Source organism: Anomaloglossus baeobatrachus, chromosome 7, assembly GCF_048569485.1.
Source record: "Anomaloglossus baeobatrachus isolate aAnoBae1 chromosome 7, aAnoBae1.hap1, whole genome shotgun sequence".
Lineage (NCBI taxonomy): Eukaryota > Metazoa > Chordata > Amphibia > Anura > Aromobatidae > Anomaloglossus > Anomaloglossus baeobatrachus.
In genome coordinates, this window is record NC_134359.1 from 64,734,865 (window position 1) to 64,761,149 (window position 26,285).

Sequence of the window (26,285 nt, forward strand, 5' to 3'; positions counted from 1 at the left end):
ACATAGCCTTAGAGAGAGGAATGAGTGCAGGAAGTAACACCCTTGTGACTAGTCCCGGCAATCATTAGCCTATCATAAAGGATCTTTAGAAATACTTTTTTCTAAAGCTCTCTTTATCTATGCACTAGATACAGGGCCAGTTAGGCAGAGATTAGTAATATACACCCAGAACTGCTCGTGGCTCTGGGTGTATATTGCACCTGACAGGTTCCCTTTAAATGATTTGTGCTTTCCTAACATTAAGATTTTAATGAAACTGGATCTCTCTTTTCTATGTACGTTTCAGCCATCTAAATAAAATTTGGCAAAAAGGTCACCGTTTTCCCATATGAACTAATTTATTGAAGCAGATTTCACCTTTCATTTTCCAACGGCAGATTTTACAGTGATCTGACTGCTGCTGCGTGTAGCTGGGACATCTGCAACATTTATTTATTAACCTTTTTGGCCCAATGTTAATCTGGTCACTAACATTTTGTAGTAAGCCTAATCTGGATTTAAAGGGAATTTGTCTCTAGGTTTATACTTCCCAGTTGCAGGGCAGCATAAAATCAAATCTTTATTTTTATATAGCGCTAACATTCCCGCAGCGCTTTACATGCATCAGGCACACTGTCCCCATTGGGGCTCACAATCTAGAGTCCCTATCAGTATGTCTTTGGAGTGTGGGAGGAAACCGGGGTACCCGGAGGAGACCCACACAAACACGGGGAGAACATACAAACTCCCTGCAGATGGTGTCCTTGGTGGGATTTGAACCCAGGACCCCAGCGCTGAAAGACTGCAGTGCTAACCACTGAGTCACCGTGCCGCCCTACATAAAGAGAGAAGGAAACTGAGTGTGCATTCTGTGTATATGTATGTGTGCAAGTGTCCCTTCTTGGGCTTCTTGCTGTAGTTTTCTCAGTGATGGACTTTATATTCTCACCAATATTCTTGATTGACCGCTTTACTCTCTTGCAGTGTATGCAGGGAATAAGCTGCCAATCAGTGCTAGGGGAGGGGATAGATCTTGAATATTGAGAACTATAAAGCAGGAGTTCATCATGGAGAAGACCAGCCGAGGTGCAGCAGATAAAACTGACTTATCAAAAGTAAAGCAAGAAGCCCAGGAGGTGACGCAGCGATAGAATCAGGGTTTTCTACCAGGAACCTGGTGACCGATTCTCTCAAATTAATGGTTATAGGAACCAGTCTGGTTTCAACTTTCATTTATCTGTGGCTAAATTAGAAAAAAGCAGAGACATGTGGTACATGTTCTCTCATCCACCTTTTAAAAATATATTGCACGTTCCATGTATACGCCATAATAATTTGTCATGGGAACATTGCTTTATGGAGTTGTATAGGATAGGACTAGAAAAAACTACACCATTCACATCTATTGTAAATGGCAGAATGGATGAGCTGAAATACCAGACACATCCTATGGACAAAGTGTGGCACTACTTCCAGGAAAAAGATAAATTATAAAAAATAATATACTGTGTGTGTGTGTGTGTGTGTGTGTGTGTGTGTGTGTATGTATGTATGTATGTATGTATGTATATATATATATAAGATAAAAAAAGATAAATTATAAAAAATAATATACTGTGTGTGTGTGTGTGTGTGTGTGTGTGTGTGTGTGTATATATATATATATATATGTATATACGGTATAAATATACCGTGTGTGTGTGTGTGTATATATATATATGTATGTGTATATATATATATATATACATACATACATACATACATACATACATACACACACACACACACACACACACACACACACACACACACACACACACACACACACACACACATATATATATACACATATACATATATATTACAGTGCCTTGTGACAGTATTCGGCCCCTTTGAATTTTTCAACCTCTTCCCACATTTCATGCTTCAAACATTAAAGATAACATTTTTAATGTTATAGTGAAGAATCAACAAGAAGTGGGACACAATTGTGAAGTTGAACGAAAATTATTGCTTATTTTAAACTTTTTTAAAATATAACTAACAGAAAATTGGGGCGTGCAATATTATTCGGCCCTCTTAAGTTAATACTTTGTAGCGCCCCCTTTTGCTGCGATTACAGCTGCAGTCGCTTGGGCAGGGCTGTGGAGTCGGTAAGCCAAACCTTCGACTCCGACTCCGACTCCTCAAATTCTCTTGCACCGACTCCGACTCCGACTCCGACTCCGGCTCCGACTCCGACTCCTACATATATTGCTTATAGTTAGGTGAGAAATTTATTGTAGTACATGAATATGTGTATGTGAACATCAGACATTTAATAATTTTTATGATACAATAATCAAGATATTTGGATAGAACATAAAATATATTTATTGGAATACAACTTTAGAACACAAAAAACTGTAATAAATTGTAAATATGTAATACACTATGTAATATACAGTAGATTACATATATATCTTGTGTGTGTATATACACTGTATATATATATATATATATATATATATATATATATATATATATATTTTACATATTTACAATTTATTAGTTTTTTGTGTTCTAAAGTTGTATTCCAATAAATATTTTATGTTCTATCCAAATATCTTGATTATTGTATCATAAAAACAATTAAATGTCTGATGTTCACATTGTACTACAATAAATTTTTCACTTAAATATAAGCATTATACTAAATGTTATTATTTAGTAAAATATTCAGCACATTCTGCATTGCACTCCTGTCCCCAATTTATTATATATTTTAGGAGTCGGAGTCGGTGCATTTTATACCGACTCCGACTCCGACTCCACCAAAATGAGCTCCGACTCCGACTCCGACTCCGACTCCACAGCCCTGCGCTTGGGGTCTGTCTCTATCAGTTTTGCACATCAAGAGACTGAAATTCTTGCCCATTCTTCCTTTGCAAACAGCTGGAGCTGAGTGAGGTTGGATGGAGGCGTTTGTGAACAGCAGTTTTCAGCTCTTTCCACAGATTCTCAATTGGATTCAGGTCTGGACTGTGACTTGGCCATTCTAACACCTGGATACGTTTTTTTGTGAACCATTCCATTGTAGATTTTCCTTTATGTTTTGGATCATTGTCTTGTTGGAAGACAAATCTCCGTCCCAATCTCATGTCTTTTGCAGACTCCAACAGGTTTTCTTCAAGAATGGTCCTGCATTTGGCTCCATCCATCTTCCCATCAATTTTAACCATCTTCCCTGTCCCCGCTGAAGAAAAGCAGGCCCAAACCATGATGCTGCCCACCACCATGTTTGACAGTGGGGATGGTGTGTTCAGGGTGATGAGCTGTGTTGCTTTTATCCAAACATATAGTTTGGCATTGTGCCCAAAAAGTTCGATTTTGCTTTCATCTGACCAGAGAACCTTCTTCCACATGTTTGGTGTGTCTCCCAGTTGGCTTGTGGCAAACGTTAAACAACACTTTTTATGGATATCTTTGAAAATGGCTTTCTTCTTGCCACTCTTCCATAAAGGTCAGATTTGTGCAGTGTACGACTGATTATTGTCCTATGGACAGACTCTCCCACCTCAGCTGTAGATCTCTGCAGTTCATCCAGAGTGATCATGGGCCTCTTGGCTGCATCTCTGATCAGTCTTCTCCTTGTTTGAGATGAAAGTTTGGATGGACGGCCGGGTCTTGGTAGATTTGCAGTGGTATGATTCTCCTTCCCTTTCAATATGATCGCTTGCACAGTGCTTCTTGGGATGTTTAAAGTTGTGGAAATCTTTTTGTAACCAAATTCGGCTTTAAACTTCTCCACAACAGTATCACGGACCTGCCTGTTGTGTTCCTTGGTCTTCATGATGCTATCTGCGCTTTATACAGAACACTGAGACTATCACAGAGCAGCTGCATTTATACGGTGACTTAATTACACACAGGTGGATTATATTTATCATCAGTCATTTAGGACAACATTGGATCATTCAGAGATCCTCAATGAACTTCTGGAGTGAGTTTACTGCACTGAAAGTAAAAGGGATGAATAATATTGCACGCCCCAATTTTCTGTGTGTATAATATAAATATATATACTGTGTGTGTGTGTGTATATGTATGTATGTATGTGTGTATGTATATGTGTGTGTATATATATATATATATATATATATATATATATATATATATATATATATATATTATATTTTCTTGGATTACTACTTTAGCGTGGCGTTTAGGCTGGAGCTAAACAAAACTCTTGTGTTTCTCGTGTGTGTATGTGATCCTTATTTATATAGTCTCTCATCTGTTTCTCCATTCATTCAGGGCCAGCGTGGATCAATAGTCCACATGTATACTGAATTCTCCTCCGCTGTAGACACGCGCACCATTATGTGTTTGTATATATCCTCTGTAGAATCTTTTGCAGTTTTCGGTCTCCTCTGAGCACCATATGTACTTATGTATGTACACAGGCTATAATTGTCTCATGCTTCCACCCGCTGGGCTACAGATTAGGATGATTCATAAAACAAACAGCTCTCCAATTCTGAAGCCGATCATAGTCCAGGAATAAAGCAATTCCACATGTTGTCCTCACCCTGCTGGAAATGACTAAACGCTGGTCCTCAGCACCTCACTCAGCCGTCACTGCTGTGCAGATACACGCTGCAGGGAGCAATACTGCAATACACACTGCACTGCTGTACAATCCGGATGTAGGCCCAGCGTGCAGCAATTTGTTTTCATTTCCAACCACTATTATTAATTGTGCAATTTACCGTCATCATAGCACAAGTCACTATAATGTGATGGTAACTTCTAAACGGATCATCAATTCCTTTGCAGGCTTGGTCTAAGGAGCAGATGATACCTACTTGTTGCAAAATTGGACCTCAAGTGCCACAATTGGGAATAACAATGCCGATACTAAGAAATAAGGCAATTCATGCTTCAAAAATTAACATTCCAACCCCCCCCCCCAAAAAAAAAAAGTGTTGTGTGTATATATATATATATATATATATATATATATATATATATATATATATATATATACATACATATATATATAAATATATGTACACACATATACACACACACACACACAGAATGTGTGTATATATATATATATATGTATGTGTATATGTATATAGGTTTAAATATAGCCGACTGGTGGGCATTTAATGGCCCGGGTGGGCTTGTCTTGAGGCTATTAGACCATCCCAACTGATTAGTTGCTAGTACCCCTATTTCAAAGCAACGGGGATTTACTCTATTATGTAACTGTCAGGTTTATTTTTTATTTTACTCCATGGTTCTAGTGAAATCCTGCAGATAAACTGTTGCCAGAACTCCCCCCTATAGATTATTATGGGACCACCCCAGTCATCTGCCGGTACTTGCACCAGACCGGTTCTAAAAACGGATTATAAAAACATTTTGTGCAGCACATTTTGACCGGCTTTTTTTTACCGGACCATTGCAGAAAGTGAACAATGAATCATTAGTCGTGTCCGGTTCAGGCATAAAACAATTGAGCAAACACTTCAGATGCATGGAGCCCGGCCTCTATATTAATCATCAGTTCAGACACATTGGAAAGCTTGTATGTCCTCAGTGTTACTCTGGGTGTTGCGCCTCTCGCCTCTTGTGTGGCTTTTAGTTTTTGCATTGCCATTAAATAGTTGTTTTCATGATTAATCTTCAGGAGCACACCGCTGCCGTCTTCCTGCTTCCCAAGAGGGGGCTCTCAAAAAGTGACCGCTTGGATCTGCGGCATGGTTAAGCTGCTGGTCCAAACTCTGTGCTTTCCAATGCTGCTGTCGGGCAGATTCGGAGGCCAGCTGGACCCAGCTAGCTTAAGCGCAGAACTTACAAGCTCTATAACTTAGAGCTTGAAAGCACATACTCCTTGTCTAGGAAACAGAGTATAGCCTTGGCCAAGTAGAAGTGCTCGGTTTCCTCGTCTCCTGAGGACGGATACACAACAGCATTAAAAACCCTTCTGTTTTTCAGAATGGAAAGGATTTTCAATACGTAAAATATAAAGTTGCTTGTTTTTACCAGCATTTTGCAATTTTAAACATCTATTCTGATGAGCGAAATCCCTTTTAAAGGGAACCGGTCAGGTGCAATATGCACCCAGAACCATGAGCAGATCTGGGTGCATATTGCTAATCGATGCCTAACCGTCCCTGTATCTAGTAGCATCGATAAAGAAATCTTTAGAAAAAGTATTTCTAAAGATCCTTTATGATATGCTAATGAGGCCAGTGACTAGTCACAAGGGCGTTAGTTTCTGTTCTCATTCTGCTCTCTTCGCATGCTAGCACATCCACAGGTTTGTGCTAAAATGCTATTCAATGCCCATGTCCCAGCGTCATCGGTGGTGACATATGTACCGGTGTCCATTGCACCGTCTCAGACACCGGGATAAGGGTCAGTGCACATGATCAGAATACCCCGCACTTCCGGTCATGCGCACTGGACTTCTCTGAAGCCGGGACATGTACACCTGGCTTCATAGTGCACATGACCGGAAGTGCCGAGACTTCTGTTCCATGCACACTGACCCTTTATCCCGGTGGCTGAGACGGTGCAACAGACACAGGTACGCGCGTCACCGCCGATGATGATGCTGGGATATGGGCATTGAATAGCATATTAGCACACTCCTGTGGGCGTACTAACATGCTAAGAGGGCAGATTAGTGCCTGGGATATAACGCTCTTGTGACTAGTCCCTGCACTCATTAGCATATCATGTAAGATCTTTAGAAATACTTTTCCTAAAGATCTATGTATGTATGTATGTATCTATGTATGTATGTATTTATGTATGTATGTATGTATGTATGTATGTATGTATGTATGTATGTATGCACTAGATACAAGGACAATCAGGCAGGGATTAGAAATATGCACCCAGAACTGCTCGTGGTTCTGGGTACATATTGCACCTGACATGTCCTCTTACTGGTCCCCTTCTTGTCCCCTATTATGCTGTTGTTCACATACACAAAAAAATCTTCTCACCTGTCCTCCGTTCCCTCGGTGTCCTTTCACCTACTTCTTGCGGACCGCAGGCATGTAGACCCATCGATGATCTCGGCCAGTGCAGGGGGCCGCTGCTGTGTCAGCGCTTTATTTGCTCAATTAGTCTGCTTTCACACATCCGGTTTGAGCCGTGCGGCTCAATCCGGCTGTGAAACCTATGCAACGGATACGGTGAAAACACCGCATCCTTTGCATAAGTTTTTTACATGCGGCCCGTCCGGTTTTTGCCGCTTGCGGCATGCTACTGAGCATGCGCAGTGGCAAAAAACGCATGCGGCGGCCGGATGCGGTTTTTGCCGCATCGCGCCGCATCCAGCATCCATAGGGATGCGTTGGGAAAAGCTCCATATCGGCCGGATGCGGCGCAATGCGTTTTTTTTTTTTTTTTTTTTTGCCGCACAAAAAAACGTGCCAGGCAACGTTCCATCCAGCCGCCGCATCGGCTAAATCTGCCACATGCGTCAAAAACCAGACCGAACGCAAAGCCATGCGGCACAATGCGGCACTAATTAAAGTCTGTGCAGGAAAAACGCAACCGGCAGCAAAAAAAAACGGTTGCGTTTTTCCTGCAAAGTGCCGGATTGTGCCGCAGAGCAAAAACCGGAGGTGTGAAAGCAGCCTTATCTGGAGGTGCGGACCACTAAGTATGGGATTATAGGGCTTTTACAATACAAATAAACCTACGTTTGCTCCATTCCCTTGCTGTCTTATTTGTATATATCATCTGATGTATGAGAAGAAGGAGCAGCTCTTACGACAGGTTGAGAACACACGTGTATCACGTATTATGTATCTACAGGGGTTCCTTAATATTTGGAAGACAAAGCTAGTCCCGTGCACATGTAAATGCCGATTCCCCCTCTTGGTTTGCTTCTTTGTACATTATCATTTCTTTCCTTGCAGTTGTATATTCAGTGGTGTGATGAAGCTACACTAGAGGAGGTGAGTGACTCTGAAGCATTTATCTTGGTTAAATTTTAATGAGAAAACACTTTTGCTCACAATCGTAGGTCCCTTCTCATAAATGAAACATTGAGGTTTTATACCATTAGTTGATACAATGTATTTTTTTTTCTGCTGGCACATACATTTTGCAATACATCTGGCAAATTTTAATATAGCTGTTAGCTATTTTCTATGTATTTATAACAAGTAACGTTTAAAGAGAGATTTCCCTCCGCCAGCTATGCATTTCTATAGGAAGTTGTTTGCTTTCGAAGATACAGACCATGTTGTAGAAAATATTTTTTAGCCTCTGCCTTTATGGGTTCTCTCACTTTGCAGATAACACAGCCTCGGTACAGCTCGCCGTACTCGTGGCCCCTCAGCAATATTTTAGTTCTTCAAAAGAAATGGGAAATTAAGAGAAAAATGAAAGCAATCGGATGGTCTGGAAAAAACCTAGATCAGGTCAGTATGCCTGTACAGTTCTGTACATTTTACTCTATATTGTTACCACATTTATTATTCCAAACAAAGAATGGGCTTGAAATTATGAACCTATATAGTCGAGTATAAGCCGACCCAAATATAAGCCGAAGCTCATAATTTTACCACAGAAAAAAACAGGAAAACTGATTTCGAGTATAAGCCTAGGGTGGGAAATGCAGCAGGTACTGATAAATTTAAAAAATTAAAATAGATACCAATAAAATGTAATGTGTCCATCCTTGTGCCCTGTAGTAATGTGCCCCATTCTTGTGCCCTGTAGTAATGTGCCCCATTCTTGTGCCCTGTAGTAATGTGCCCCATTCTTGTGCCCTGTAGTAATGTGGCCCATTCTTGTGGCCTGTAGTAATGTGCCCCATTCTTTTGCTCTGTAGAAAGGTGCCCCATTCTTGTGCCCTGTAGTAATGTGCCCCATTCTTCCCTCCTGTAGTAATGTGCCCCATCCTTGTGCCCTGTTGTAATGTTCCCCATTCTTGTGCCCTGTAGTAATGTGCCCCATTCTTGTGCCCTGTAATAATGTGCCTCAGTCTTGTGCCATGTAGAAAGGTGGCCCATTCTTGTGCCTTGTAGAAATGTGCCCCATTCTAGTGCCTTGTAGCAATGTGCCCCATCCTTGCCTCCTGTAGCAATGTGCCCATCCTTGTGCCCTGTAGTAATGTGCCGATTATTTAGTAACGTCCTCATACTGATCCCCTTCTTGTCCCCTACCATGCCATTGTTCTCACACACACACACACACACACACACACACACACACCCGCGCACACACACACACACTTGTATTTGAGTATAAAGCTGGGTTCACACTAAGCGACAGCGACAACGACGTCGCTGTTACGTCACCATTTTCGGTGACGTAACAGCGACCTTGTAAGTCGCTGTTATGATCGCTGCTTAGCTGTCAAACACAGCAGAAGCAGCGATCATAACGTCGCTGTGCTACATGTGCAGAGAGCAGGGAGCCGCGCTTAGCGCTGGCTCCTTGCTCTCCTAGGTACAGTACACATCGGGTTAATTAACCCGATGTGTACTGCAGCTACATGTCACAGTGCAGAGAGCAGGGAGCCGCGCACACTGCTTAGCGCTGGCTCCTTGCTCTCCTTGCTACAGTATACATGGGGTTAATTAACCCGATGTGTGCTGCAGCTACATGTCAGTGCAGAGAGCAGGGAGCCGCGCGCACTGCTTAGCGCTGGCTCCTTGCTCTCCTTGCTACAGTATACATCGGGTTAATTACCCGATGTGTACTGCAGCCACATGTGCACAGAGCAGGAGCCGGCGCTGGCAGCAAGGGCGGAGGCTGGTAACGAAGGTAAATATCGGGTAACCAGGGAAAGGTCTTCCCTTGGTTACCCGATCTTTATCTTGGTTACAGCTTACCGCAGCTGCCAGACGCCGGTTCCTGCTCCATGCTCGCTTCATTTCGTCGCTCTCTCGCTGTCACACACAGCGATGTGTGTGTCACAGCGGGAGAGTGACGACCAAAAAATGAAGCTGGACATTCAGCAACGACCGGCGACCTCACAGCAGGGGCCAGGTCGTTGCTGGATGTCATACACAGCGACAGCGATGGGACGTCGCTGCAACGTCACAGAAAATGGTGACGTAGCAGCGACGTCGTTGTCGTTGTCGCTGTGTGTGACACCAGCTTAAGCCTAAGGTGTGAAACGCAGCAGTACTGATAAATTTCAAAAATAAACATAGATACCAATAAAATGTAATGTGCCCATCCTTGTCTCCTATAGTAATGTGCCCCATCATTGTGCCCTGTAGTATTGTGACGATTCTTTAGTAATGTCCTGATACTGGTCCCCTTCTTGTCCCCTATTATGCTATTGTTCGCACACGCAAATACACGCACACACACTTGTATTTGAGTATAAGCCTAAGGTGTGAAATGCAGCAGCTACAGATAAATTTAAAAAAATAAACCTAGATACCAATAAAATGTAGCAATGTGCCCCATCCTTGTGCACTGTAGTAATGTGCCGATTCTTTAGTAATGTCCTCATAATGGTCCCCTTCGTGTTCACTATTATGCCGTTGTACACAAGCGCGCACACACACTTCTTCTCATCTGTATTCCGTTCCTGCGGTGTCCTCTTACCTGCTTCTTGAGGACTGCAGGCACATAGACCCCTCGATGGTCTTGGCCGGTGCAGGGGCCGCCGCTGCCGACAGCGTTTTATTTACTTCAGTTGAATGATTTGCGGCGCTGCAAATTATTCAACTTAAGTAAAGCACTGACAGCTGGCAGCCCTATGTACTGGCCGAGATCATCAAGGGGGCTACGTGCCTGCAGTCCAAGTGTTTTAAGCCCGCTGGGCTGGAGACCTGGATCCTGGCAGAGGGAGCGTTAGCGATCAGTGCGCACGCTAACTAAGCTGACTCACTGTTGTCCCTACTGCAGTCTGGCGGTCTTTGCCCTGTGTGATCGCACAGGTCGCACATAGCTAAATCTGGTCATGAGTGGGACCCTCACTTGAGTATAAACCGAGGGGGGATTTTTCAGCATAAAAAATGTGCTGAAAGTCTCCTTATACTCGAGTATATATGGTGTATATTAAATCCCATCACGATAATACTTCATTGTCATTCTTCTCCTTTGTTGGAGCCCCCTGTAGATCATCAAAACCTATCTAGGGTGGTAAGGGACCCCAGGGACCTGCTGTAGGTTAGGTCGGGGGTTACCTTCTCACCCTTCCCTACACGCAAGGGTCCCCTTCCCTTATTTTTCGCCGCCTCTTGGTACTTCCCCGTACCTAGCGTAACACAGGGTCTCTGTCTCTACATTATGCTGCTCTCAGATGGGGGATCAAAAACCTGGTGACAAATTCCCATTAATTGAGTGCAAACAACTGTTCCCAAATTTATATTACAATGTATAGCAGTCATACAGCTCTAGGTTGTGTTTTCTCAGGTCTATGAAGATGTTGATCAGTGTTGCCAGGCCCTTTCACAAAGGCTAGGAACCCAGCCATATTTCTTCAATAAGCAGTAAGTATTTTTACAACTAAAATAACTTTCACCTGACATCTGATAATATAACATAGGGAGCAGTCTAACACCTATTTATTGGTTTGCACTTTTCTTTTTTTTTTTTTTATCTAAACCTTCCTAGAGACCTCAACCCTTATAGAGTTCCTGAAGACAAACCCTTTAAAAATATATTAAATATTCACTATATATATATTACAGTTAGGTCCAGAAATATTTGGACAGTGACACAATTTTCGCGAGTTGGGCTCTGCATGCCACCACATTGGATTTGAAATGAAAACCTCTACAACAGAATTCAAGTGCAGATTGTAACGTTTAATTTGAAGGTTTGAACAAAAATATCTGATTGAAATTGTAGGAATTGTACACATTTCTTTACAAACACTCCACATTTTAGGAGGTCAAAAGTAATTGGACAAATAAACCAAACCCAAACAAAATATTTTTTTTTCCAATATTTTGTTGCGAATCCTTTGGAGGCAATCACTGCCTTAAGTCTGGAACCTATGGACATCACCAAACGCTGGGTTTCCTCCTTCTTAATGCTTTGCCAGGCCTTTACAGCCGCAGCCTTCAGGTCTTGCTTGTTTGTGGGTCTTTCCGTCTTAAGTCTGGATTTGAGCAAGTGAAATGCATGCTCACTTGGGTTAAGATCTGGTGATTGACTTGGCCATTGCAGAATGTTCCACTTTTTTGCAGTCATGAACTCCTGGGTAGCTTTGGCTGTATGCTTGGGGTCATTGTCCATCTGTACTATGAAGCGCCGTCCGATCAACTTTGCGGCATTTGGCTGAATCCGGGCTGAAAGTATATCCCGGTACACTTCTGAATTCATCCGGCTACTCTTGTCTGCTGTTATGTCATCAATAAACACAAGCGACCCAGTGCCATTGAAAGCCATGCATGCCCATGCCATCACGTTGCCTCCACCATGTTTTACAGAGGATGTGGTGTGCCTTGGATCATGTGCCGTTCCCTTTCTTCTCCAAACTTTTTTCTTCCCATCATTCTGGTACAGGTTGATCTTTGTCTCATCTGTCCATAGAATACTTTTCCAGAACTGAGCTGGCTTCATGAGGTGTTTTTCAGCAAATTTAACTCTGGCCTGTCTATTTTTCGAATGGATGAATGGTTTGCATCTATATGTGAACCCTTTGTATTTACTTTCATGGAGTCTTCTCTTTACTGTTGACTTAGAGACAGATACACCTACTTCACTGAGAGTGTTCTGGACTTCAGTTGATGTTGTGAACGGGTTCTTCTTCACCAAAGAAAGTATGCGGCGATCATCCACCACTGTTGTCATCCGTGGACGCCCAGGCCTTTTTGAGTTCCCAAGCTCACCAGTCAATTCCTTTTTTCTCAGAATGTACCCGACTGTTGATTTTGCTACTCCAAGCATGTCTGCTATCTCTCTGATGGATTTTTTCTTTTTTTTCAGCCTCAGGATGTTCTGCTTCACCTCAATTGAGAGTTCCTTAGACCGCATGTTGTCTGGTCACAGCAACAGCTTCCAAATGCAAAACCACACACCTGTAATCAACCCCAGACCTTTTAACTACTTCATTGATTACAGGTTAACGAGGGAGACTCCTTCAGAGTTAATTGCAGCCCTTAGAGTCCCTTGTCCAATTACTTTTGTTCCCTTGAAAAAGAGGAGGCTATGCATTAGAGAGCTATGATTCCTAAACCCTTTCTCCGATTTGGATGTGAAAACTCTCATATTGCAGCTGGGAGTGTGCACTTTCAGCCCATATTATATATATAATTGTATTTCTGAACATGTTTTTGTAAACGGCTAAAATAACCAAACTTGTGTCCGGTCCAGAAATATTTGGACAGTAACTGTGTATGTATATATATATATATATATATATATATATATACTACTTGGCGCCTTTTGAATGAACGGTCATTTATGTAATAGACGGACAGGATAGTCACCAAGGAGGGTGCAGCTCTTATATAATTCCCTGCCTTGGCTCAATGGGATGGACTCCTGTAAGGACCCTATATCTGTGCACTGGGATTGCCAACTGGGACACTTAATACTCGTAGTAGATTTTAGTAAAGGCAATATTGTGATCTGAGCTTTCAGTTTTATTAGCATTTTCTAGGAAAAACAAACTAAAAAAATGGGAAATTATCAGATGATTACTAAAAGAGATGAAAAATCAAAAAAGAAAGCAAGGCTCTTCGTAGGGTATAATCTGTCACGTTGTTGTTTGCCGGGTGAAGAGAGATAAGGGTGCTTTACACGCTGCGACATCGCTAGCGATCTCATTAGCGATATGACACGCCAGATCGCAGATGTGATCTGCCGAGATCGCACATAGGGCGTTTTATAGCGCCGGTCGCATGTGCGATATGGTGTGTCCCATCGCTAACGAGATCGCTAGCGATGTCGCAGCGTGTAAAGCCCCCTATACGCTCCCCTGGGTCAGCAGTGCTCAGTGTTGAGAATACCACGTCTCGTGTATGAAGCTGTCGCAGTAGAACTGCCCCGTCTACCGCAAGATAATTCAGTATGAAGATTGTAAGGATGCAAAAATCTCCAGATTGACTGCACTATTGAGCTTGGGAAGGTGTTGGTCCATTTTCAAAATGCATTGTATGGACATAGTGATGGTGCTTTTAGATTTGCCAATTACGGCCCATAATTGGTTAGCGAGGTTTGAGTGTCTACCCCAGGGGCGGACATATTGGTGCAACCTGTGCAGTGGCCTAAGGGATCAGGGGGCCACATCCACCCCCAAAGCAGGTGGAATTGTGTTTTTTGAGTAGTTGGACTAAAAAGGGCCCATACTCTGCTTCAGCACAGGGGCCCTTTTCTGCCTGTGTCCACTAATGGTCTACCCACACGTTGTTCAATGCTTGTTTATTGGCTCAATAATATAGGCAGATGAACAATGATAAGGACTGATGGATCCTTCTGTCCCCATTCAGTATTGGCAGCACATCATGTATACAACAATCGAATCAGGAATGTCCTACTGACCCTTTTTGCCAGATAATCAACTCCTGTAAATGCACCATAAGGTTTCTGCATCTGTGGTGCTGTTACTGCACATTTATTGTTATTATATATTATTATATTCTATATATTATTCCATGGCGCATTACATTTAAAAAGAGGTATACATAATAGGGACAAGTACAATAATCATGACCAATACAAGGCACAGACTGGTACAGGAGGAGAGGGGGCCCTGCCCGCGAGGGGGAGAGGGGGCCCTGCCCGCGAGGGGGAGAGGGGGCCCTGCCCGCGAGGGGGAGAGGGGGCCCTGCCCTCGAGGGGGAGAGGGGGCCCTGCCCTCGAGGGGGAGAGGGGGCCCTGCCCTCGAGGGGGAGAGGGGACCCTGCCCTCGAGGGGGAGAGGGGACCCTGCCCTCGAGGGGGAGAGGGGACCCTGCCCTCGAGGAGGAGAGGGGACCCTGCCCTCGAGGGCTCACAGTCTACAGTTAGAGCGTTAACTAGGAATTGAGGGTAATACAATAGTATAGTGGCAGTACCATATATTCACATGTGAGCTATATACTGTTCTGCACTTTTGTGCACACCATTAGTTGTATCCTTGCAGACTCCACCATTGGCTTAGATAATGTCTCATTGTAAATTAAAACACAGCTCCGACATATAAGCTGCCATCAGACTAGAATGAAAATGCTTCATATTAGGCCGTTAAAGTACATCTTGATGATCCTACCTTATCTCCTCATTCCATTAAGCCGGTTATATAGTGCCGGCCATATGGCAGCGATTCAACTCCAAACTCATCAAGAGGGAATTATTCCCATGGTATTCATCCCATTGATCATTTTAGCACAAAGTTAGAAAGTCGGTTTCATTATCTACATTTTTCCAAGAATTTATTGGACAAATGTCGTCATGCATTATGGTTAAATATAACTAGAATGATGAGGGAACAGGTTGGCTTTTCCATAAAGTGGTAACAAGTGGCTCATGTGTAGACATGGGTAGGATATCCTTGCTTGCCTTACATTGTAACATTGCAGAGGGAATATAGCAAAATCATTCTGGGGGTGAGAGGTCAAATATTTTACAGATATAAAAAAGGAACCAAATGTCAGGTACCATTCTTGTAAGGCCATCACCTCGGATTTTGCTCCACTCACTCTTTACCCTGATGCAACGGCTACGTATGTAATCTATGGCCACCAGACCAGAGCCCTGCAAACTTCTTACTAAGTACATGCGGCAGTCCCTGATCCCCATTCTGATTAGTAGGCCCTTTAACATCACCAACGTGGCAATGTAATTACTGTGTGTGGCCTACTAATTGTAAGGCATGCCGGGCACAGCACAGGTTATATGAGGTTAGAAGTGCTTTGGTTCATTGTCCACAGCCCACCAACATGGCCACTAGACAAGGATCCTGCAATTTTTTTTTTTTTGTGTGAGTAGCAATACATCATCCAAATGGCTGATTTTTTTTATTTATTTATGTATTTTTTTTTTAAGAAGTACGGTTGCAATATGAGTAATGTGAGAGACAATCTAAGTAAAAGGCATAAAATTAATTAGACTTGAGGAGAATGCTTATTCCCAATTCTGCCATGGTAAACCTGCTGGCAATAACCAGATGAACAAGCAAAAAATATAATTTTGTGGAATGGAAGCATGTCCTGTTATACCGGTGTAGAGGGTCGGGGTTACCTGAACATGGAAGCATGTCCTGTTATACCGGTTTAGAGGGGCGGGGTTATCTGAACATGGAAGCATGTCCTGTTATACCCATGTAGAGGGTCGGGGTTACCTGAACATGGAAGCATGTCCTGTTATACCCATGTAGAGGGTCGGGGTTACCTGAACATGGAAGCATGTCCTGTTATACCGGTTTAGAGGGGCGGGGTTATCTGAACATGGAAGCATGTCCTGTTATACCCATGTAGAGGGTCGGGGTTACCTGAACATGGAAGCATGTCCTGTTATACCGGTTTAGAGGGGCGGGGTTATCTGAACATGGAAGCATGTCCTGTTATACCCATGTAGAGGGTCGGGGTTACCTGAACATGGAAGCATGTCCTGTTATACCCATGTAGAGGGTCGGGGTTACCTGAACATGGAAGTATGTCCTAGTATACCGGTTTGGAGGGGCGGGGTTATCTGAACATGGAAGCATATCCTGTTATGCCGGTGTAGAGGGTCGGGGTTATCGAAACATGGAAACATGTCCTGTTATATCCCTGTAGAGGGTCGGGGTTACCTGAACATATCACAGTGGACATATGCTTGGGTGACAAGGTCACAACATTCAGGGCTGTCAAGTGGAAATGGTGCCATTCACACAAGCTCTTTTCCTCTTTGATTTTTTGCTGTGATGTCTATTACCATTTGTTTAGAAATTTACACAACAGAAATGGATCTGACTGCCACCACCATGTAGTTCCTATTCTCACTTGGTAGGAATGTGACACACATGAAAAGCGCAGAAGAGGCGTCTGTGAGTGTTTGAAGTGTTCTTCCTTTCTTATGCACCAGAGCTGTAGGGGACATTGCAGGAGCTGTAGTTTGTCCCACCAGCTGACAGGGTGGGGAACAGTTGTCACTTGTCACACTGCTGGTCAGGCTGAGGACACGGGGCTGATGCTTGGAGCCGGTATCTTCGTATGCTGCGCCGTGGTCCGTGCACCCTTTTCTCATTACTTATTGGCAAGCGTCCTGTATGTGTATATATGGCTGTGAGTGGTTTACATGATAACCAAGTGTCGTCTGTTTTAAATGCTGACATATTTACTGAAAGCATGTCATAACACTTCTTATAGCATCCATAGAAGCCAAGAAAAGCTCAGGCTGCGACCGGGTCCCGGGCCAGTGTATTACATTACATTAGCGCTGTAACATATACAACATTGTCTAAATTAATGGCCAGATATATAAAAAATTGCCAGATTTTTTAAATATATCTATATCTATATATATATATTAGAAGGTGGCCCGATTCTACGCATCGGGTATTCTAGAATTTACGTATTGTGTAGTTCATGTATGATAATTGTTATATATATATATATATATATATAGATGTTGTTGTGTGTAGTTACCAAGTGTTTGTGTAGGGCGCTGTACATGTTCTGGGTGTTGTCTGGGTGTGACGGGGGGTGAGAGTGGTGGTGTTTGTGTGTTGCGTGTGTTGCATTGTTTGTGGAGCGCTGTGTGTCTGTAGCGTTGTGTGTGTGTGTTGCGCGGTTTGTGTGTGGTGTGTTTTGGGGGGAGGTATGTTTTGTGCAATGTGTGTGTTGTGCGGTATGTGCGTATATTTATGTATGCCGCGGTGTTTGTGTGTTGTGTGTGTGCAGCGTTGTCTGTGGGTGTCTCTGTAGGGCAGTTGTTTGTGGTTCCCAGTGTGTGGTGTGTTGTGCAGTGCACGCGCGTGTGTGTGTTTGTGTGTGTGTGTGTTGGGGGGAGGTGTGCACTTCCCATCGTGCTCCATCCCCCATGCTGCGCACCCATCGTGCTCCATCCCCCATGCAACGCACTCCCCATCGTGCTCCATCCCCTATGCTGCGCACTCCCCATCGTGCTCCATCTCCCATGCTGTGCACTCCCAAACGTGCTCCATCCGCTATGCTGCGCACTCCCAAACGTGCTCCATCCACCATGCTGCGCACTCCCAAACGTGGTCCATCCGCCATGCTGCGCACTCCAAACGTGCTCCATCCGCCATACTCCGCACTCCCCATCGTGCTGCATCCCCCATGCTGCGCACTCCCAAACGTGCTCCATCCGCCATGCTGCGCACTCCCAAACGTGCTCCATCCGCCATGCTGCGCACTCCCAAACGTGCTCCATCCGCCATGCTGCGCACTCCCAAACGTGCTCCATCCGCCATGCTGCGCACTCACCATCGTGCTGCATCCCCCATGCTGCGCACTCCCAAACGTGCTCCATCCGCCATGCTGCGCACTCCCAAACGTGCTCCATCCGCCATGCTGCGCACTCCCAAACGTGCTCCATCCGCCATGCTGCGCACTCCCAAACGTGCGCCATCCGCCATGCTTCGCACTCCCAAACGTGCTCCATCCGCCATGCTGCGCAGTCCCAAACGTGCTCCATCCGCCATGCTGCGCACTCCCAAACGTGCTCCATCCCCCATGCTGCGCACTCCCAAACGTGCTCCATCCCCCATGCTGCGCACTCCCCATCGTGCTCCATCTCCCATGCTGCGCACCCCCCATCGTGCTCTATCCCCCATGCTGCACCAGCATCAGCCTCTCTGCCCGCAGCATCAGCCTCTCTGCCCGCAGCATCAGCCTCTCTGCCCGCAGCATCAGCCTCTCTGCCCGCAGCATCAGCCTCTCTGCCCGCAGCATCAGCCTCTCTGCCCGCAGCATCAGCCTCTCTGCCCGCAGCATCAGCCTCTCTGCCCGCAGCATCAGCCTCTCTGCCCGCAGCATCAGCCTCTCTGCCCGCAGCATCAGCCTCTCTGCCCGCAGCATCAGCCTCTCTGCCCGCAGCATCAGCCTCTCTGCCCGCAGCATCAGCCTCTCTGCCCGCAGCATCAGCCTCTCTGCCCGCAGCATCAGCCTCTCTGCCCGCAGCATCAGCCTCTCTGCCCGCAGCATCAGCCTCTCTGCCCGCAGCATCAGCCTCTCTGCCCGCAGCATCAGCCTCTCTCCTCCCAGCATCAGCCTCTCTCCTCCCAGCATCAGCCTCTCTCCTCCCAGCATCAGCCTCTCTCCTCCCAGCATCAGCCTCTCTCCTCCCAGCATCAGCCTCTCTCCTCCCAGCATCAGCCTCTCTCCTCCCAGCATCAGCCTCTCTCCTCCCAGCATCAGCCTCTCTCCTCCCAGCATCAGCCTCTCTCCTCCCAGCATCAGCCTTTCACCTCCCAGCCTACCCCAGCCTCAGCCTACCCCAGCCTCAACCTCCCCCAGCATCAGCCTCTCTCCTCCCAGCATCAGCCTCTCTCCTCCCAGCATCAGCCTCTCTCCTCCCAGCATCAGCCTCTCTCCTCCCAGCATCAGCCTCTCTCCTCCCAGCATCAGCCTCTCTCCTCCCAGCATCAGCCTCTTTCCTCCCAGCATCAGCCTCTTTCCTCCCAGCATCAGCCTCTCTCCTCCCAGCATCAGCCTCTCTCCTCCCAGCATCAGCCTCTCTCCTCCCAGCATCAGCCTCTCTCCTCCCAGCATCAGCCTCTCTCCTCCCAGCATCAGCCTCTCTCCTCCCAGCATCAGCCTCTCTCCTCCCAGCATCAGCCTCTCTCCTCCCAGCATCAGCCTTTCGGTCCCCAGCATCAGCCTTTTCGGTCCCCAGCATCAGCCTTTTCGGTCCCCAGCATCAGCCTCTCTCCTCCCAGCCTACCCCAGCCTCAGCCTTACCAAGCCTCCCCCTCCCAGCCTCTCTCCTCCCAGCCTCCTCCAGCACGCCGTGCTCCTCTGCCGACACTCACAGATCCGATCACATACACTCACTCACACACACCCGATCGCATACACACACACACACACACACACACACACACGATCGCATACACTCACACACACCCGATCGCATACACTCACACACACACACACACACTGACGATATCGCACATACGCGCTCACACTCACAACATCCGGAGATACCACATGCTTCTGGCCATGTGATCCTCCGGCAGGTCCTGGAAGCTCACTGCACAGTATCGGCGCCGAGAAGCAAGCGATATCCCAGGATGCTGTGAGTGTGTGGATGCGATGTGATGTGTGTGTGTGTATGTGCTGTTATGTGTGTGCGTGTGTGTATGTTCCGCCACTGCAGGACCTTGATGCGCTGGTAACTATGCTACCATGGTTACCAGCGTATCCCGTCCCCCGCTCGCACGGGAGCCCACACCAGCATACGGCGGCAGCCCCAGCAATGCGAGGGTATGTGTCGGCTGGGTTGGCGGCGTACGCTGATGTGGGCTCCCGGGGGTACAGTACTCACCTGGAGTCGTGGCTCTGTGACCATGTCGGTTCGGGGAATGCGTTGGGGGGGAGCGGGGCCAGAGCTAGCGTGCATTGCGTGAGGGGGGCGGGGCGTGGCCGAGTTGCCAATGCCTGCAGGGTGCCGGGGCGAGAGGCCAATCTGTTGGGGGGCGGAGCCTGGGCGAGCGGCCGGCCAATCCGTGTGGGGGCGCAGCCTGGGCGAGCGGCCAATCCGTGCGGGGGGGGCGGGGCCATGGCGAGCCCAGCGGCCAATCAACTTTGTGTCACCGTAAGGACACAATTTTGGAGCAAGACAGACAGACAGAGTAAGGCAATTATATATATACTAGAAGGTGGCCCGATTCTACGCATCGGGTATTCTAGAATTTACGTATTGTGTAGTTAATGTATGATTTTTGTTATATATATATATATATATATATATATATATATATAGATGTTGTTGTGTGTAGTTACCAAGTGTTTGTGTAGGGCACTGTACATGTTCTGGGTGTTGTCTGGCTGTGGCGGGGGGTGAGAGCGGTGTTGTATGTGTGTTGCGTTGTTTGTGGAGCGCTGTGTGTCTGTAGCGTTGTGTGTGTGTGTTGCGCGGTTTGTGTGGGTGTGGTGTGTTTTGGGGGGAGGTATGTTTTGTGCAATGTGTGTGTGTTGCGTGGTATGTGCGTATATTTATGTATGCCGCGGTGTTTGTGTGTTGGGTGTTGTGTGTGTGCAGCGTTGTCTGTGTGTGTGGGTGTCTGTGTACGGCGGTGTTTGTGGTTCCCAGTGTGTGTGTGGTGTGTTGTGTGTGTGTGTTGGGGGGAGGTGTGCACCTCCCATCGTGCTCCATCCCCCATGCTGCGCACCCCCCATCGTGCTCCATCCGCCATGCTGCGCACTCCCAAACGTGCTCCATCCGCCATGCTGCGCACTCCCAAACGTGGTCCATCCGCCATGCTGCACACTCCCAAACGTGCTCCATCCGCCATGCTGCGCACTCCCAAATGTGCTCCATCTGCCATGCTGCGCACTCCCAAACATGCTCCATCCGCCATGCTGCGCACTCCCAAACGTGCTCCATCCGCCATGCTGCGCACTCCCAAACGTGCTCCATCCGCCATGCTGCGCACTCCCAAACGTGCTCCATCCGCCATGCTGCGCACTCCCAAACGTGCTCCATCCGCCATGCTGCGCACTCCCAAACGTGCTCCATCCGCCATGCTGCGCACTCCCAAACGTGCTCCATCCGCCATGCTGCGCACTCCCAAACGTGCTCCATCCGCCATGCTGCGCACTCCCAAACGTGCTCCATCCGCCATGCTGCGCACTCCCAAACGTGGTCCATCCGCCATGCTGCGCACTCCCAAATGTGCTCCATCCGCCATGCTGCGCACTCCCAAACGTGCTCCCAGCCTCCCCCAGCATCAACCTCCCCCAGCATCAGCCTCTCTCCTCCCAGCCTCCCCCAGCATCAGCCTCCCCCAGCATCAGCCTCCCTCCTCCCAGCCTCCCTCCTCCCAGCCTCCCCCAGCATCAGCCTCTCTCCTTCCAGCCTCCCCCAGCATCAGCCTGCCCCAGCATCAGCCTCTCTCCTCCCAGCTTCCCCCAGCATCAGCCTCTCTCCTCCCAGCCTCCCTCCTCCCAGCCTCCCCCAGCATCAGCCTCTCTCCTTACAGCCTCCCCCAGCATCAGCCTCCCCCAGCATCAGCCTCTCTCCTCCCAGCCTCCCCCAGCATCAGCCTCCCCCTCCCAGCCTCCCCCAGCATCAGCCTCCCCCAGCAGCAGCCTCTCTCCTCCCAGCCTCCCCCAGCATCAGCCTCTCTCCTTCCAGCCTCCCCCAGCATCAGCCTCCCCCTCCCAGCCTTCCCCAGGATCAGCCTCTCTCCTCCCAGCCTCTCTCCTCCCAGCCTCCCTCAGCATCAGCCTTCCCCTCCCAGCCTCCCTCAGCATCAGCCTCCCCCAGCATCAGCCTCTCTCCTCCCAGCCTCCCCCAGCATCAGCCTCTCTCCTTCCAGCCTCCCCCAGCATCAGCCTCCCCCTCCCAGCCTTCCCCAGGATCAGCCTTTCTCCTCCCAGCCTCCCCCTCCCAGCCTCCCTCAGCATCAGCCTTCCCCTCCCAGTCTCCCCCAGAATCAGCCTCCCCCTCCCAGCCTTCCCCAAGATCAGCCTCTCTCCTCCCAGCCTCCTCCAGCACGCCGTGCTCCTCTGCCGACACTCACAGATCCAATCGCATACACTCACACACACCCAATCGCATACACTCACACACACCCGATCGCATACACTCACACACACACACACACACACACTGACGATATCGCACATCCACGCTCACACTCACAACATCCGGAGATACCACATGCTTCTGGCCATGTGATCCTCCGGCAGGTCCTGGAAGGTCGCAACAGCACAGTATCGAGGCCGAGAAGCAAGCGATATCGCCGGATGCGTGGATGCGATGTGATGTGTGTGTGAGGTGTGTGTGAGAGTGAGTGTGAGCCGGTGTACACTGTTAACTATGATGCACATCGGGTAACCAAGGGACCTTAGTTACCCGATGTGTATAATGGTTACCAGCGTTCACGGCCTCCGTCAAGATCCCAGCATCGCAAGGTTATGTCTGGCGCTGCTGGGATCGTGACGGAGCCGGTGTACACTGGTAACTATGATACGCATCGGGTAACCAAGGGACCTTAGTTACCCGATGTGTATAATGTTGTGAGTGTGTGGATGTGATGTGTGAGGTGTGTGTGAGAGTGAGTGTGATCTGATGTGTGTGTGTGTGTGTACTCACCTGGGAGTCGGAGCTCCGTGTCAGTTGGGCCAGAGCGAGCGTGCATTGCGTGAGGGGGGCGGGGCCTGCAGAGAGCCGGGGCGAGAGGCCAATCCGTGTGGGGGGGCGGGGCCATGGCGAGCCCAGCGGCCAATCAGCTTTGTGTCACCGTAAGGACACAATTTTGGAGCATGACAGACAGACAGAGAGACAGACAGACAGACAGAATAAGGCAATTATATATATAGATATATATATATAATATTAGTATGGTGGTCCAAACATATGGGACAGTATGTGTGATAGGGTTATCAAACGTGGTGTAAAGTGAAACTGACCCTGTTGCCCTTAGCAATGAAAGGTGGAATCTGATTGGTTGCTGAGGGCAATTGAGTCAGTCTCACTTTACACCCTGTCTGATAACCCTATTGCACATGCGGTCCACCTACTTTTGGACTACCCTGTATATGCCTGTATGTATGTGTATACTATCTATCTATCTATCTATCTATCTATCTATCTATCTATCTATCTATCTATCTATCTATCTATATATATATATATATATATATATATATATATATATATATATATATATATATATAATATAATATGTATATAAAAATCCTTTTTTTTTTTATTTTACAAATAATATCTATACAAAATTTAATTTTAAGTTCTATGACATCAGTAATTTGTTTTGTTAGTGTGCAGATCTTACCTCTCTAACTGCATATAGTTTGTTGGGCGCCTTTCCAATCATGCAGCCCTTCAAAGGTGACCTTTCTTGGTGTCGACTAGAATATATCCTAATCAAAGGTGGCAAAATAACCCATGACAATGACGTGTTGAGAATGGCTTCACTACAGATGCAGCGGTGCTGGTTATATCATGTGTAACTACCCATAGTGGATTAATGTAGTGCACGTAATGAAGCAGTAACATGGCACATGTCCAACATTTGCTGCATTGTATATTGTAAATATTGAGTATACTTTATTTACTAATGACAGAAATGTCTCTATCATAAATTGGTGTGTTTTTTTTATTTATTTTATTTGGATCACTTTAGCCTTTAAAGGGAACCTGTCAGGTATGCATCCAGAACCACAAGCAGTTCTGGGTGTGTATTTCCAATCCCTGCCTAACTGTCCCTGCATATACTAGCATAGATAAAGAGATCTATAGTAAAAGTATTTCTAAAGATTCTTTGATATGCTAATGAGCGCAGGGACTAGTACTAAGGGCATTCGTTCCTGCACTCATTCCGCCCTCTTAGCATGTATGCGTTATTTCCCCTACTAGTCCGCCCTCTTGGCGTTTTAGCACACCACTGTGGGTGTGCTAACATGCTATTCAATGCCCATTGTCCAGCATCATCGGTGGTGACATGCGTACCTGTGTCCGTTGTGACCACTTCTAACGCCGGGAATAAGCTCAGTGCGCATGATCAGAAGTCCCCGCACTTCCGGTCATCCGCACTATGATATCAAGTGTATGCTTCCCGGCTTCAGAGAGGTTCCATGACTGGAAGTGCTGGGATTTCTCATCATGCGCACTGAGCCTAAACCCGGCGTCTGAGTTGCTGACATCAGACACAGTTACTTGCGTCACTTCCGATTATGCTGGGCATTGAATAGCATGTTAGCACACCACTGTGGGTATGCTAACATGCTAAGATGGTGGACTAGTCAGAGGAACCAACGCCCTTGCGACTAGTCCCTGCACTCATTAGCATATCATAAAGGATCTTTAGAAATACTAATGATCTCTTTATCTATGCTACTAGATACAGGGACAGTTAGGCAGGGATTATCAATATACACCTAGAACTGCTTGTGGTTGTGGGTGCATATTGCACCTGACAGATTCCCTTTAAGAAGGGGCTCTTCAGTATTGGACAATACCTTTAAGCTGGGAACACTAGTTTAAGAATTGTCAGCCACCTGATTCCATTCCTGCCCCCACATAAACTTACAGAGGAACACTTGGGTCAGGCACACATATGTTTTTAGTAGAGAGAGGTGGTGGCTTTCCAGAAAATAAAGGATCGGGCATGTTGAAATTGAACATGCCTAATCCTTTTTCATCTCACAAATGATTGATGGATGATCACTTGTTATGGTTTAAGGGGCTATTTCCTCCTAAACCTATAGGATCGGCCATCCTATGTGCAATATGTATTTACCTATATGAGCAAAATCACAGTCTCTTCCATCCGTTTTTCCTCGGGATCTCATTTTGAGCGCTGAGTCGCATGAGAAGTCTGGATTCGTTCCAAAGCGTAAGTTCTCCAAAATACAAATTGATGGGCTGGGGAGTGATAAACTTGGTATCTCAATTTTAACACCTTGTTTGGGCAACGGAGCCAATGTATCACTGAGGTACCCCGAGTCATCAAAGGAGTTAATCTGGAAGGAAAAATTTGCAGAATTTATTTTACATGTTTTGCCCTCATTAGGAGAAATCACAGATGGTTTTGACTTGAACACTGCACTGATCTGTTTCTTGTCCAACTCTCGTAGACCCACTGAGCTGGATGCTCTGGTATTCGGACATCTGTTCACAATCCTCACCACTCAGCTGACTAATGATGAACTCCGCGAAAAAGTGAAAAACTACAGCAACCTCATTGCCTTTTGCCGAAGGATCGAACAAAACTACTTTGAAGATCACGACCGGGACAGTTCTACCGGATCTTCTTTACGATTGTCCAAAGGCCCAACTCTGCCGTAGGATTTCCAGATTATGAATTTTGGGGGAAATTTACCATATGAATTGGCATATTATTGTAAAAGAATTTCGATACATACAATAGATAACCCTTTGTATTGCACTGAAAAGTATTCATAGAACTGAACTGTATCTGCATTATAATAAATCTAAAACAAATGCATGAAGACTACATTTCCTTCTTTTTGATCTTTCTCAAATCCCCTGTCCCAGACCTCTACAGATATTGCAAATAGTGGCTTCAGATCTTGACAGGAGAAGAACAAAGGAGAGGTCATTTGCATCACACTCCAGGGATTATAGGGTTACTTACATGAGGCTGCAAGACTTGGGAGAACTACTGTTTTCAGAGTTTAACAAGCAAGAACTCCGAAAATCTGTGTGTTTACAAGGTGATTAGTCCCTGTAACAGAT

General features: G+C 46.4%; 1 protein-coding gene across 2 annotated transcripts in view; it reads left to right on the plus strand.

The window, feature by feature from the left end:
- Positions 1–26,034, plus strand: part of MTX2 (metaxin 2) — a 109,811-nt gene extending 83,777 nt beyond the window's left edge. For both annotated transcript variants that reach the window (XM_075318887.1, XM_075318889.1), the window contains 4 exons: positions 7,911–7,949; positions 8,292–8,417; positions 11,377–11,453; positions 25,664–26,034. In XM_075318887.1, coding sequence (XP_075175002.1) covers positions 7,911–7,949; positions 8,292–8,417; positions 11,377–11,453; positions 25,664–25,874 — 453 coding nt within the window. In that variant the 3' untranslated portion in view covers positions 25,875–26,034. The remainder of the gene's footprint in view (positions 1–7,910; positions 7,950–8,291; positions 8,418–11,376; positions 11,454–25,663) is intronic.
- The last annotated feature ends 251 nt before the right edge of the window (positions 26,035–26,285 follow it).